General features: G+C 40.1%; 1 protein-coding gene across 6 annotated transcripts in view; it reads left to right on the top strand.

Moving 5' to 3' along the window:
- Positions 1 to 14,388, top strand: part of MTMR10 (myotubularin related protein 10) — a 45,061-nt gene that overhangs the window by 12,316 nt on the left and 18,357 nt on the right. For 4 of the 6 annotated variants that reach the window (XR_003429251.1, XR_003429250.1, XM_027089277.1 and 1 more), the window contains 3 exons: positions 1,072 to 1,144; positions 1,924 to 2,066; positions 8,386 to 8,476. Coding sequence is in view for 3 of the 6 variants with exons in the window: in XM_027089277.1 (XP_026945078.1) it covers positions 1,072 to 1,144; positions 1,924 to 2,066; positions 8,386 to 8,476 (307 nt within the window). In the remaining 3 variants the exon portion in view is untranslated. Of the gene's footprint in view, positions 1 to 1,071; positions 1,145 to 1,923; positions 2,067 to 3,508; positions 3,766 to 8,385; positions 8,477 to 14,388 lie in introns of those variants that run through there. The other 2 variants (XM_027089279.1, XM_027089278.1) reach the window with 2 other exon arrangements.

Here is a 14,388-nt window from a genome sequence, read left to right as displayed (position 1 = left end):
AGCCTGTGCTCTGCAACGGGAGAGGCCACACAGTGAGAGCCCCGCGTACAGAAATAAATAAATAAATAAATAAATAAAGTCATTCGTTTGCCTAACTTAAAAATCCTGGACTTTCCCTCAACAACTATTTTCTGTTTTGATTTGTAAAGTGTTATATATACACTTTTACTCCCTAGACCTTTATTTGTAATAGTAATATTTGGATGTTAACTCTAAACTTTTGACTGAAGCACGTAACTATGGATAAGTGTATTTCAATCTATTGCAATCTGTAGGTATATTGAGACTAAATTTAAGGCATTTACAGATACCCAGTATGTAGAGACACAGCTTATTTGGCTGTAAACTTGGGTTTTTCCTTTTATTTTTGGCTTTATTTCAATCTTTGGCTCCAGATTTCACTATAATTGAGACCCATGTACCTGGAATAGCTTAAATCCAATACCACTAATAGGAAAAATAACCCAGTGTCCTACCAACAGAAGGTTAATAGCATCAACAATGTCCTTAGTCTGAAAGTGTGTATAAAAAATGGGTTTAAAAAATAAGCTGCAGTTTGACTAAAGATTTTTATTTTGAGTAGACTTTCTGCTGTAAAAAGTTATTTTCTGCTCTAAAATCTCCATTGTGAAACTCAAGCCATGATTTTACCCATTAAAATCTGATGACTTTGGAGCCCCTTTTTTATATTATTTTAGTGACAGTTTAACCAGAACTAGGTATGCAAGTGTTTGCCTGTGAAGTGATTGACAGTATAATATCACATATCCTGTATGTTATAATAACATTGTTGTATATAACTTGACCTAATTTTATTGTTTAAAGTGTGGGAAGAAAGGTGGAGAGAATGTGAACACAGTATGTGTTTCTCTCTTCCTCCCCTTACTTTCCTACTGAAGTGTGTTCTGTGATAACTATAGCTTTAGAATTGTCATAGCTACACAGGCAAAAGCTTTTGTTCTTTTTAGAGATGGTCGTTGCAATTTCTTATCACACCTAAAAGTAAGGCTCATATTACCATCGTGAAGTTATTGGGAAAATAATTAACATGAATGTATTTTTTTATTTCAGAAATTCCATTATAGAAACCTTCTTCTTGGTGAACATGATGTCCCTTTGACATGTATTGAGCAAATAGTCACAGGTATGTTTTATTCTTCACTCAGCCCCTAAAAGCTGGTTCTACTCGGGAATTCTTGCTTGAAGAGTTACACCTCTCAAATACTTGGGCTGGAGTTTTATTTCTGTAGGTTTTTTGCTTTTTCCCTTTTTTTTTTTGAGTCCCAGGAAAATTAATCAGTAAATTATTTTTAAATGGAGATATAAAATATATGGCTTTTAAAAAATATTTATTTATTTATTTATGGCTGCATTGGGTCTTCGTTGCTGCGTGCAGGCTTTCTCTAGTTGCAGTGAGCGGGGGCTAGCTACTCTTTGTTGCGGTGTGCAGGCTTCACATTGCAGTGGCTTCTCTTGTTGCGGAGCACGGGCTCTACGTGCACGGGCTTCAGTAGTTGTGGCACGTGGGCAAAGTTGCTCCATGAAATGTGGGATCTTCCTGGACCAGGGATTGAACCTGTGTCCTCTGCATTGGCAGGCGGATTCTTAACCACTGCACCACCAGGGAAGTCCCAAAATATATGACTTTTTATATTTTCTAGTATTTGTCCTCTTTTTAATTAAAATTTTAATCATTAAATATAGATGGTGGTGGTTTTGTGCAAAGAAATATCTTTAATATCATCCAAAGCAAAGTTAAAACTGATCCCCCAAAGTTCTAGGAATTATACACAAATATGAAAGATTCTAGAGAAGCAGTACTAAGTGGTGGGTGACCTTCCAATTGTTTTCAGTAAGAATTTTTTAAAGTGTACTAAAGAGTGAATATCAAGAAAGGAATTTTTTTATTTTTTTATTTTTTAGTAAATGACCACAAAAGGAAGCAGAAAGTCCTGGGCCCAAACCAGAAGCTGAAATTTAATCCAACAGAGTTAATTATTTACTGTAAAGATTTCAGAATTGTGAGATTTCGCTTTGATGAATCAGGTCCTGAAAGTGCCAAAAAGGTAATCCTGTTAAGTTTTATCATTGGTTTTGCACTATATTTACCAGTTGCAGTTCTGTATGGAAGTTCTCATTTCTCAATTGCTCAGTTTTTTGTTTTTTGGTTTTTTTAGGGGAAGTTATTTGATATCTCCTTATGTAAAGTCAAAGCCAGGAACGTTAATAGAACTGTTTCCTTGGACTAGTTTATGACCGCTTTAAAGTATTCTATGTAATTTTTTAATCAGCTCCTAAAATATGAAAAGCTGTCATGCATATCTTTTACATTAAGACCATTACCAGCCGTTTTTTTTCTTGGTTAAAAAGATTGAAAAGATGGTGATGTATTGTAATTGAGGTTTGTAAGACTTTTAATTCAGTACCTCAGAGCTTTATCAATGAACTAAAAGCTAGACTTAGGTTACATAAGGGTTAAATGTGTAGTTATATGAGGGGTCTAATAAATATTAGTGCTTTAGAGAAATTTTAGTGAATTAATTTGATATTCCACACAGGCGGCTAAAAGCTAGGGACTTTTTAATTGGGTTGTTTTTCCCCTGCCTTCCGGGGAATGTTTATTGCAAACTCGTGGAGTAAGATTCAAGGGCAGAAATTCCTCCTTCTTTGATTCCAGATTTTGGGTTTAGCAGAGGAGTGAAGCTGGTGGTCCTAAAGCCCCCCGGGCCAGTCTGTGGTTCAGCAAATGCAGAGAATAGTAACAGAATCTCCAGAAGCCTGCTCTCATGTATCGGGAATAGAGGAACGATGAGGGAGCTTTTGTGCCACCAAAAAGGGGTGCATTTGTTTTCCATGGTCAGTAGACTTACTGCAGTAAATTTTCTGTTGATATCAAAATGTGGCTGTCAGAAAGATCTTAAGGCAGCTGTCTTCTTATGGTTTGGTGAGGAGGTGACAGATTTATTTTTAGAACCAGAGTCAACAGTTTCTTTATAGGAGGGCAAACACGAAATGAATGTCTGAAAATGTCTGACCATTGCAGCTAGGCTATGTAGCAGAATGGTGGTGGGATCTGTGGCTAAACATTTTCAGGTAGAGTGCGTATAACTACTTTCTTCATGCTGCAGGATGGGAAATTCAGCAGATAACTTTTAAGACTACTTTTAGCCATTCAATTCTGCAGTTGGTGATTTTGGCATTTTACTAACTTGAGATGCCTATTCTTATGTAGAAAGACTTTAGAATTAATTAGGTAGTAGACTGTGTATAAAATAGTTTAGCCAAGTTACTTTCTTGAACTCAGATATAGTTGTAATTTCATCAGAGCATCAGGAATCTGCTTGTGAAAACGTTACCTTCAGGATGTGTATCATTTCAAGAACAGGGACACCATGGAACTTAGGAGATGGGGTTAGGACACGGTATTTTTAAAATAAGAAATTGATACAGTGGCCCAATATTCTTTTAGAAAGTTGATATCTCTCCCATTTTCTCCTCTATTTTTCAGATGACAGTATTTCAGTCATTGCAAAGCATAATTATCTGGCTCGTTCTTGCACCATCTAGAGTACTTGTTGGTCATGTTTGATGTGTGAGGCAGTGCACTAAGTTTAGTTGAGGAGATAAAGCATGAACAAATGAAAACAACAGTACAAAGTAGCAGCATAAAAGATGTTCCCACATAAATGCTTAGCTTCCAAATGAATGAAACACATAACAAGTGCTGTGGAAATTCAGAATATCCCTTCCCTGTTGTTGCTGCTGGTAAGTGCTATAGGGGGCCTCATTGAACCGTCTACTCAAAACAGGCTAGGCTGGTCCAATTTTTTATGCCCTTTCCCAAGACCAGGTTTCTGGCAAAAATTCTTTCCCCACTGTTGTAAAATATCAAAAGCAGTTACCTCAGACCCAAAAGAAATACTCTCTTTGTATTTGTACAATCATAAGGGGGGAAATACAGAAAAGAAACAGTGGCATTAAGAATATAAATGGAGAAATTTTTCCCTGATTTACATGTTTTCAAACACAAAGGGTTAAGTCATGTATGGCTGCCAAAGCTTAATGGCTTCATGAGTTAAAAACAAAAATTCTAGCACACCGTGTTATTTCAAGTGAAAGTTTTCATCCAAAATTAGGTAACAATTGGGGAATTACAGCTTGATTCTACCTCCTGGAAATTTTGAATGCTAAATTTTCTCTGGAAACGCTTTGATTTTTGTGAATTGTTTTAAAATGACCAGATGCATGTTCAGAGTTCTCTGGTGGGTAAACCATTGATTATTTTTGGAAATACTGAAAGCAGTTATATTCCTATTTGAATTAATGAAATCTCGGAATGCTAAATTGGTTCACATTTTGTTAAATATTGCTCTAAAGCCTTCTGGTAATCTAGCTGGTGTTTCCTGAGTAGTATTATGACAAAATTAGATGACATTCATCCTCATTATTCTTGGATTGTAAATAAGGATTTTTGGGAAAGGTCTATGTAAAGAAAAAAGGAATTCGGATATCTAGAATTGGACATCCGGCCTCAAAGCAACTTTGAGCCACCATTTCCTTTTGAAGAACCTTTGCTGAGGGGCAAAAGATTGTTTTTAATGATTTATCACTTACATAAAAAAATATATAAAAGATGGTAAGTGAAATATATGCCCCTTGTCTCCACTTCATTCTCAAATTAGTTGGCTCTGATGAACCACTTGTTCAGGCATAGTTTCTAGAAATAAAAATTCAACTCATCTATTTAAAGAACAAGTTGGCCTTTCCTGAATTGCCATTTTTGCCTTTAATCTGAGACTTACTCCTCGGTGGCTTTCAGACCACAGAAATACAGGAAACCAGTTTTGTTTGCCCACGTGCCAGCACTGGCTGTGTGTTAATCTTCTCCAGTGCTGTGCCCCCAGCTGGTCTGGGAGGAGAAACCACCAACCGTGGGTACTTCTGGCTTCTGTCCAGACAAGAATATCAGCCTTGGTCCAAAAATCACCTCAAAAGTAGTTTACTTTTTTTTCCTCCAATTAAATATTTACCATAATTTAATGTCTTTAATAAAGATTTTCTTCATTTTCTCTGATAGCCAGGCCAAATGAACTATTTCAGGGGGAGTTTTTAAAGATGTAGAGAGAGGTTTTTCTGAAATTTTTTTTAACACTTAGGGAGTACATTGTAAAATTAGAATAATTTTACATGAAAATGAGACCTACTTTTTTAAGTCAAACTCTTAGTGATGGAATCTAGGAATGTGGGTGTAGGCTTTTTAAATAGTGTGTACAAAAAAGCTCAAGGAAGAGGACTTCTGGGAAAAAGCTCAAGGAAGAGGACTCCTGGCTTTCCTGATCTTCTCAGAGTGTCCTGCAGTGACAACAGGAATGTAACCCGGATGGCACAAGTTGTGTGTACCTTTGTCAGGGTTCCTAGAGGTACCCCGTACTGAGGTTACCTGAGCTAAGTCCTACACACTTGTGGTTACACTGCTAAACAACAGCTATAGTTCAGGCTGTGTCCCCTTCCCCCCCAAAATCAACCATTGTGCAAGTGATTAAACTGAGTTGCTTTCACATTATTCCAGTATTTATAGTCTTCTTTACATGTGGATGCCATTAAATAAGCTCATTTGTTTCCTAACCTTTACAAATGTGAGATTGTGCTATTTTAAGGGCTTCTTAGAAATGAGCTACGTTGGGTTTTGCCTAGCAGATAGGCTTTGTGGCCATAAAAGACATATTCCATCATCAGTGATGTGTGCATTTCTTTTGTGTAAACAAGGCCCATGACTGCTTTCTGAATGTCTCAGAGAAAGTGATATCTAGTATTATTGAATTGGAGCATTTTCCTGACTATATTAGTAACTTATTTTGTGAACTAGTATTTTTAGTGCAGCAGCTGTAAAGCACAAAGACCCTCCAGAAAGCTACTGATGAGATGGCAGAAATGCAGGGGTCTTCAGGGCTTCCTCAGATCTGTGCAGAGAGACCTCTCCTGGTCTCCTTCTCTAAATTATTAACCTGCTCTCTTCTTCCCTCACTGTAACACTGTACATCCTCTTCCCTGCTGGATTTATTTTCCCCTTTGGCACTTATCATTGTCTAATTTACTGTAGTCTTTCCTGTTTCTCTGGTTTAGTGTCTGTCTTCCCCACTAGAATGTAAGCTTAATGAGAACGGGGTTTGTGTCTGTTTGTTCACTCCCGCATCCGTAGGACTTAGGACATGGTGGCGGCTCTGTAAATACCTGTTGAAGGAAGGAGACCTGGTGCCTGCCCTTGAGTAATTGAACTTTGTGGTAGAAGTAAAACAAAGAACCTATGTCCTCCTTTTTATCCACTCTCATGACTATTGGGTGAAGACCTGGAAAGTACCGCTCCATAAGCACAGTTAACTGAAGAGATGCTTTCTGTTGGAACTATTGTTATTCAGAGAGAACGGGAGGGTTTCCACAGTCAATACTGTGCAGTTGGCTCAGTCTGGGAAGGCTGGTGAGGACAGACACAGCGTGGTTGGCTAAGCAGCGGGGAAGGGTTTCTCGAGCAGAGTGTGGCCGAGGGGATGGCTAGGACTGAGTGAGACACGATATGTGCTTCTAGACCAGGGACGGCTGAGGGGTGGTGGGGAGGGCACGGGATGGCTGGTAGAGGAGAGCTGGTTTGGTGAAGAATCTAGAATAAGAAGGTTTAATTTAGTATGCAGGTATCTGGGAACCACAGCAGATTATACGGAGAACAAACTTGTTGGTCAAAATTTGATCTTTGGAAGAGAACCCTGAAGTGTTGTTGATTTTTTTTTTTTTTTTTTTTTTTTTTTTAAGAATGTAGGGAAACCCACAAAGATGCCGTAAGGCGAGTATGGCTTAAGGTTGTGACTATGATGGTGTAGAAAAATGGGACAAAAATGAAAAAGAATCTTGAGGAAAGTGCAACAAAGCTTATAAACTAAATATGGTGCCCAGAGGAACAGGAAGTGATGAGGACTTTTTCAAGGTGTAGATTTCGGTAGTTTGCTGCTGGAAGAAGTGCTTTAAAGACTGTTGAGCAGGTAGGGGATGGGAATGTAGGTCACTGTCTCCTAAATTTCCTCGGTGGGACTCTCATAGAAAGCTCTCCCATAGGCATTACATAAGTTTCAAGGAGCTTTCTTTGTTGTTGTTGTTGTTGTTTTTAGTCAAAACTAAAACTAATGATAACTCTGTTCTCTTAGATGTATGTTTTAATTTAGTAAGACAGGAAACATTTATTCTATAGAAGACTCTTAAAATATATTTTAAACAAGCAACTGACACGTACTTACCAGTCAATAGAATTTGCATCAACCCACCCCAGACACCGCTAATTTGACATGGACTAACAATTAACTAAACTTCTTGCTTGCTCACTGTTAAAAGTATATCATTCTGGCTTAATGCTTTTTCTTCTAAATGATGCTTAATCTTTTGAAGTAAGAACATCTATTATTCTCTCCTTGCATATGTCTTCAGTTTCTTCTGTCTTCTTTGCTCATTTAAGAGTGTTTTCTCCCATGGTCTAGTCCAGGGCTTTATGGGCACAGAGCACTATCTTTCATTCTTTCCAACAGCAGTAGAGGGTAATCGCAGCCATGTTTCCACATGTGGCCTCCTCCCGAGGCCAGGTGTATGCTAAGGTTATTCATCCTCACCGCAGCCTAGGTATTATCTTCATTGTACAGGTGCGCAGATCGAGGCTCCAAGAGATGAGTTGACTTCACACAGGTTACATGGCAGGTGCTTGGTAGAGCTGGGATTCAAGCCCTGATCTGTTGGATTCCAAAGCCCACACTTTTTCCACCATAGGCATAGTCTAAAACCATTTTATTTAAGCACAGTTTTTTTGATGTACCTCTTTGAGCCGCCCATGTACTTCTGGATTTCTTACTAATTTTTTTTTGTAAGAAAAAATTGTAGCTTTTCTATTAAGTTTAGATTTTTAATGCATGAGGTAAGAACATTAAAAGTTCATACCTAACAGTAAGCCTTCCAAATTGATGGTATTAAATCATTATAGTCCATAAAAAATGAAACTTCTCTTTTTCTTTTTTTTAGGAGTGGATATGTCACTGCCTTTTTGGAGAATGCTTCATTAGTTTTCAAGTTTTGTTTATCTGAATAAAAGTACATTCCTGTTAAAATTCAACTCAGCAAACACTTACTGAATACTTAGCATGTAGTCACTAAAGATTAAACAGTGTCATGGGGCACAACAATGAATGAAATCCCTGGCATTAAGGAGCTCTTTCACACTCTAGGTCAACAGGAAAACATGGAAATAAGTCTATAATCCCTGCCCCAGATGACGCTCCCACACTCAAGGCCTTATTGTACATTTCATTTAACTAAGTGTGTTGAAATCAATTCTAAATGTAGAATTTTTCCTAGGTATGCCTTGCAATAGCTCATTATTCCCAGCCAACAGACCTCCAGCTACTCTTTGCATTTGAATATGTTGGGAAAAAATACCACAATTCAGGTAAATATGAAAATATTAACTATTGTGACTAACTTTACATTGTCTAAATTTTATTCTTATGTTTTATGAGACGCCTCCAAGTACATGAGCTTTAATGATTGTAGAATTATTAGCTTCATAACTGTTAGAGAAGTAAGCACTATATACTAAAAGAGATAACATTTGTCAGATAACATTTAAAAAGTGACGGGGAAGAACCTATAAGCAACTGTAAACATAGGCTTATGAGAATCATGTTAAGTATTTTGCCTGTAGTCACTGGCTTGTATTTTATGATGAAGGAAGATGCCTCTCCCTCCCCGCCTGTTAGTTGGTAACTTGAGTTAAAGTAATCTTATCTTTTAAGAAAACTGGCAGAAAATTAAAAGATATTTGAAACTCATGATCTTTTTTGGCAAGGTGTGATTTCATGCAGAAGCTGAAATGGCTAAACTTTTTAGTGGACTTCATTAAGATTGTCAAAATATTGATTTTATATTTCTGAATAAGATTCATGAAAGGAAGATGAGCATTCATCCAAAAGACAAGTGTATTTTAAACGGTTTTTATAAAAGTGAATAGTTCTGTACACATATATGTCAGTGATGACATCACCAAGGAATATTCCAAGTGATCGTGTAATTCTGTGCATTCTTTTTATATACAAATAATTGTAATTTTGATCAACCAATTTTCTTTTTTTTTAACCTCATAAAAGGCTAGAGAAAAAGCAATGAGGTCATGTCTGACATTAGCTCCTCATAGGTTAGTGACCACATGTCCATTTGCCTGCTGGATCATGTGCTCTCCCAGTCTTCAGGGGAGAGAGATGACTCAGCTACACGTTTATAGTGAAAGGGCCGTTCACCCCAGCCAGCGTGGTCTGGACGGGCAGCCTATAAATTACTAATTTTACTGGTCCTTTACATTTTGTTACCTCAGAACATATATAGTAATTTAAATAATCTGTATAATAAAAGTATATTCCAGTATCACTGTATTGTAAATTCATTAAAATGTAGGAACAATACACAGTATCTGCAGATGCATATGGTATAAGTACACTGTAAACGCCACAGAGATGATATGCAAAGGTCATAGCTTTTATCTTATGGTACTAACAGAAATGGGGTAATGAAATACTTATAATTTAATTTTTCTTATCACTGTGCAACTAATTGTAATCTAGCCTTGAACAATACAACTAATTTTTAAAGTTCATTTCTTAACATAAAGAAAATTCACTTATTGTCCGAAAATAAAGTATTGTAGATCCGCACTAGTAGCTAGGCAAACGTTCCTTTGGCGCATCTTCAGCTGCAGACCGTGATCATCAGGGTTATCCTCAACAGGACTCTCACCCAGAGTTGTGAGAGAGTAACTGAGATGAAAGCTTCAAGGGGCACAAGAGTCGTAGGAGAGCCTTTGATTCCCACTTGCATTTGTTGATGATCAAAACCAATTCTGGATGATACCTTTTTCCTAGTAGATGATACCTTTTTCCAGTCCAGGGTACAGACCCATGAGTTCTGCACAATGTTCAGCAAGTACAGTGAACTTCATTATGTGTTTGGTGACGTGATGCCTGCTTCAGTTACTTCTCACGGTTGTCTTCATCCGTTCCTCGTGGGCATCTCTGGGTTGATAGCAGTTTATTCAGTCCATAGCTTTCCTACTACTGGTTTCCTTATTCCCGTCAGTCACTTCTCTGTATCTTCTCATATGTAGCTTGTGGAGAAAATAACGATTGATAAGTAACACTTAAAATATTCAGGAACACTTTTATATTGCATCCTTCAGACTCCTCCTCCTTGACAGTCACTTCATAAACATAACACTTGGCCAAAGTTTTGTTAAGATTCCTCATAGGGTAACATCCTTTCATATCCTTCCATGCTGTTGCAGAAGCATAAACTGCACCTTTAAGAGCAAAAGAAGCCTGAAATTTCCACACACTGCAGTCAGAATTCATTAATTTGTGAGTGAAAGAGGCCCAATAATCCACTCTTGAACTTCTGGATGACACCTTGATTCATTGGCTGGATTAAAGAAGTCCTTTTTGCAGGCAGGTAGGTGACAAAGCTGTTTCCACAAATAAGATGTGAAGCTAGAGGATGTCCCCTGCAATTGTCTAAGAATCTGGCCTTAGGCCTTCTGAGGTTTTCTTTCGTGTTCAGCATCACTTGAGTGAAAAGCCAGTCATCCAGGTTCTTCTGCGAGGATCCTGAAGTATGGGGGATGCCCAGCACCCACAGGCTTCGGGACGCTCCACACGCTGACACCGTAGGCGGCACTGGCACAGACAGGAACGATGGTTCTATTTTTGCTCTTTTAACTTGAAAGAAACCACGAGGATGCTGTTTTCACCAGTTAGCTTATTATTGGACAAATAATGTCCCAAAAATACAGATCCATCTTTGTTATAAAATTGATAAGATGTCAGATTATACTTCTGGACTAAAGAATTGAAAACCTCAGGTTACCTGCAGCCTCAGTGTTGGCAGCTCCACTGCATGACAGACACCTGCTTGCAGATGCGGTGACATAATCTCAAGGTGCAGTGTAGGCTCACAGCAGAAGATGGACATTTTCAGTGACGTTATTTTACTTCGTAATTTTATCCTTTTTTTTAAACATGGGTCTTAGTATTAGGTTTTCCTTTAGATGCTTATTTGAAAACCACTTACAGAGGACAAAATCCATTTGAAATAGTGTAGAAATTTTTAAAGTTTGTTGCTTGTCAGTTTTTTTAATATTTTCAGTGTAGCTGTAAATGGTTGTGATTGGTCCTTGTGTCTCGGGAATAGGAGTACACCAGCCTTGTGCACCGGAATCCCTGGGGGAGCTTTTAGAAAGACAGCCATGCCGGCCCCACCCCAGGCCCATAAAGTCCAAATCTCCTGTCTGAACCACTTTGTTGGCTCCGCTCTCTTGAACTTCTTAATGATCGCAGTTCTGTTTTCCCCTTCTTCACCCTTCTTTGTGACTTCTCATTTCTGCAGTGTCATCAAAGCGATAGGCTTTCTTTTCATTTGTTGACAACTTTTATTGTCTTTACTGTTGCTTGAGGCCATTCTAAATATGGAGGGGGCTAGTTAAGTGGAAACTCTAAGATCATTTCAACTCGATCTAGGATTAGACTTGTGAACTGTGTCACAGAAGATAATGACGGTCAGGAGGGCTGACCTTGTTTCATTTTCAGTTGGCTGAGGAGGGGTGTCCTAAAACCTCAGTCAGGTAACCGTAAGGGGAGCCAGATCTTCCTAAGACGACTGGCTTGGCCAGTCTGTTGCTGCAGCCCCTATTAGTAATCCACTAGTAGAGCAGGCCACAGGCATCGGGCCTCTGGGACCTTCTGAAAAGCATTAAAATTTCCAGACTGTCTAATGGCAGATTGGGTACCTGCTACACATTCCATAATAAGCTCTCACTGAAGATGTTGAGTATATCAGAAATCTGGTCCTGGTTGCTGAGAAATGGACAGGTTCTACACAAGTAAAACCTGTGAAATAGCAAACAGTAGTAGATCTTGTAGTTGCTCTCACTTTGTGTTCAGAAAAATTCACCTATTGTTAGTTAGATCTTGAGACTTTATATGTTTTGCCAGAGGACCAATCTTGTAAACAGTGAGCATGTTTCAGCCTAGCTTCCTAAGTCTGTAACCTCAGAACACTGAAAAGTATGCAGGTCTGGACTCCCAGCTAGGGCTGAGCTGCCAAGTATTTACATAGCTCTTTACAAAGTTCCAGTGTGTCTTGGTGGTGGTGGTCATTGCATGGCGGGGACCTCTGTGCAATGTTGAATAGTAATGATGGTAGCAGGTAGTGTTTCTGTTCCTGGTTCTAACAAGGATGATGTTTGCTGTGTGTTTCTGATAAGTACCCTTTATCAAGTGAAGGAAATTCCCTTTTATTCCCAATTTGATAAATTTTTCTGTATTTTATTATCATGAGCACGTGTTGGACTCTTTCAAATGTTTTTCTGCACTTGCGAGGGTTTTTTCCCCTTTAATTTGGTCATATGATGAATTCCTTAGGTTTTCTAGTATTGGCTAGCTGCTGTGGTTTTTGGTGCTCTGCTACACAGCGTGTGAAATGGGAATTGCCTGGAAGTTCCACGCAGGTTCCGTGTTCTGGAGAGATCCCAAGTCCCAAGTTCCCCAGCACGTCCTCTGGTGGTGGTTACTCCAGAGCAGGCACTGAGACAGAGTGGCCCACCAGAATACGGGCTTGGAAGTGGCATTTTCATTTTTAACAAGCTCTGTTAAAATCAGAATCATCATAATTATAATTCTGATGCCACTTAAAGGATAAAATGCAAAAGTGCTAGCCCGGCACCTGAGACCCTTTATAATCTAGAGTAGCGCCGTCCAGTAATGGGAATGTTCTGTCACCTGCATCGTCCAGTAGAGAAGCCACTGGCCACATGTGGCCATTGAGCACTTTAATGTGCCTGGTGCAACTGAGGAACTGATTTTAAAATCTTTGTTTAATTTAAATTTCAGTTGAAATTTAAGCAGCACGTGTGGCTGGTGGTTCCTGTCTGGTGCAGCACGGGTTGAGAGGCTAGGCCCCGTCGCGTTTCCCAGCCTCCCTTCCGCCACCTCTGGCACCCTTACTGTGCTCGCTGTAGTTCATTACTCGGTGCTGTGCCGTCCTTCCGCATGTCTTACGTCCCGCTCTGCCTAGCACGCCCGTCTCCTCCTCACCAGCCACCTGCGAGCATTTGGATTGGCTGGTTCCTCAGGACTCTGCTCAGAGCTGCTCGGGTCGGAGACCTTCCCATCCCAGCCTGCAGCCCCAGCCACAGTGGGCTTCCCTCTCCGCCCACATCGCTCTCGTCCACCCGGCGCGCTGTCACCAGCGCCTCAAAGTAGGGGTGAAATCTTAGCTCGCTTGTCAGTTTTCAGGCCTTAGCACGTGGTAGGTTCTCAGAAAATACCTGTTTTGCACCAGGTTTAGTAAACAGTCCACGGGAACGGGCGTGGCATGTTGAGGGGACAAAGAAGGGTTTTCACGGCTGCAGGGGGATGGGAGTTCGGCAGTAAGGGCAGGAACTTTAGTTACAGGGCAGGTCTGCGAGGACTCTTTAAGAGAAGCTGTTTAGGTTTGCTGGATTCAGTTGGAAATGAGTATGATTGCACAGTTGGGGGCAAGGGTAGCGTCCTGAAAGCCTGATTTCAGGAAGTGTGTCCTGTGGCAGCTGCAGGCTGGTCTGAGTGCAGCAGAACATCGGTCGGGCTGTCAGCTGAGAGACTGGCCGTGGTTGCAGCCTGCACAAGGAGTCCCTGGGCCAGGAGAGGGATGGCGTCTGTCACCCAGATCAGGCTGCCTGTGGGGACACCTTCTTTCTCTGTGGTCACTCTGAGGCCCTCCTGAGGCTGTGCGCATGCTCCCAGCAGGTGGCCGTGCCTCTCAAGTGGAGAAGGCTCCTTGCTAAGGAAGGTCAAGTCCAGGCCCTCTGCTGAGTCTCCAGTGGACTGGCACTCTGGTGGAGGCTAAGGAACCTATGTCACCTTATCAAAGAAAAATCGTGTAGATATAGGAGACCAAGAATGTCATAGCGAGTCATACATAGAGAAGGGTTAAGAAGTAAACACTGGAAAGATGAAAGATTCGGACAGCTTGAGAATGGAGTTGATTGTTGGATGCGTTTATTTTTCCAGGCAAAATGTGGGGAGAAAACTAGCAGTGACTTGGATTTACGCCATAGCTTGGGATAGGGAGTTGAGGGACGCTTGTGAATGGTGTCCATAAACCGGTAGGGATAGGAGACAATTGGAAGTTAAGGAGGAAACGTGAGCAGCAGGCATCGGTCACCCTTTCAGAAGGTGGCCAGTAAAAGGGAGGGGAACTGTGTAGCGTAGTAGCGAGAGTGGTCTAGTGTGGTCACGTGAAAGCCCTTTCAAAGCCAAGTTTGCCCGTTTGTGAGTG

Source organism: Aethalodelphis obliquidens, unplaced genomic scaffold, assembly GCF_003676395.1.
Source record: "Aethalodelphis obliquidens isolate GAN/ISIS:26980383/991018 unplaced genomic scaffold, ASM367639v1 scaffold65, whole genome shotgun sequence".
NCBI lineage: Eukaryota > Metazoa > Chordata > Mammalia > Artiodactyla > Delphinidae > Aethalodelphis > Aethalodelphis obliquidens.
The sequence above is the reverse complement of the archived record's forward strand: the minus strand, read 5'-3'. Positions and strand labels throughout refer to the sequence as shown.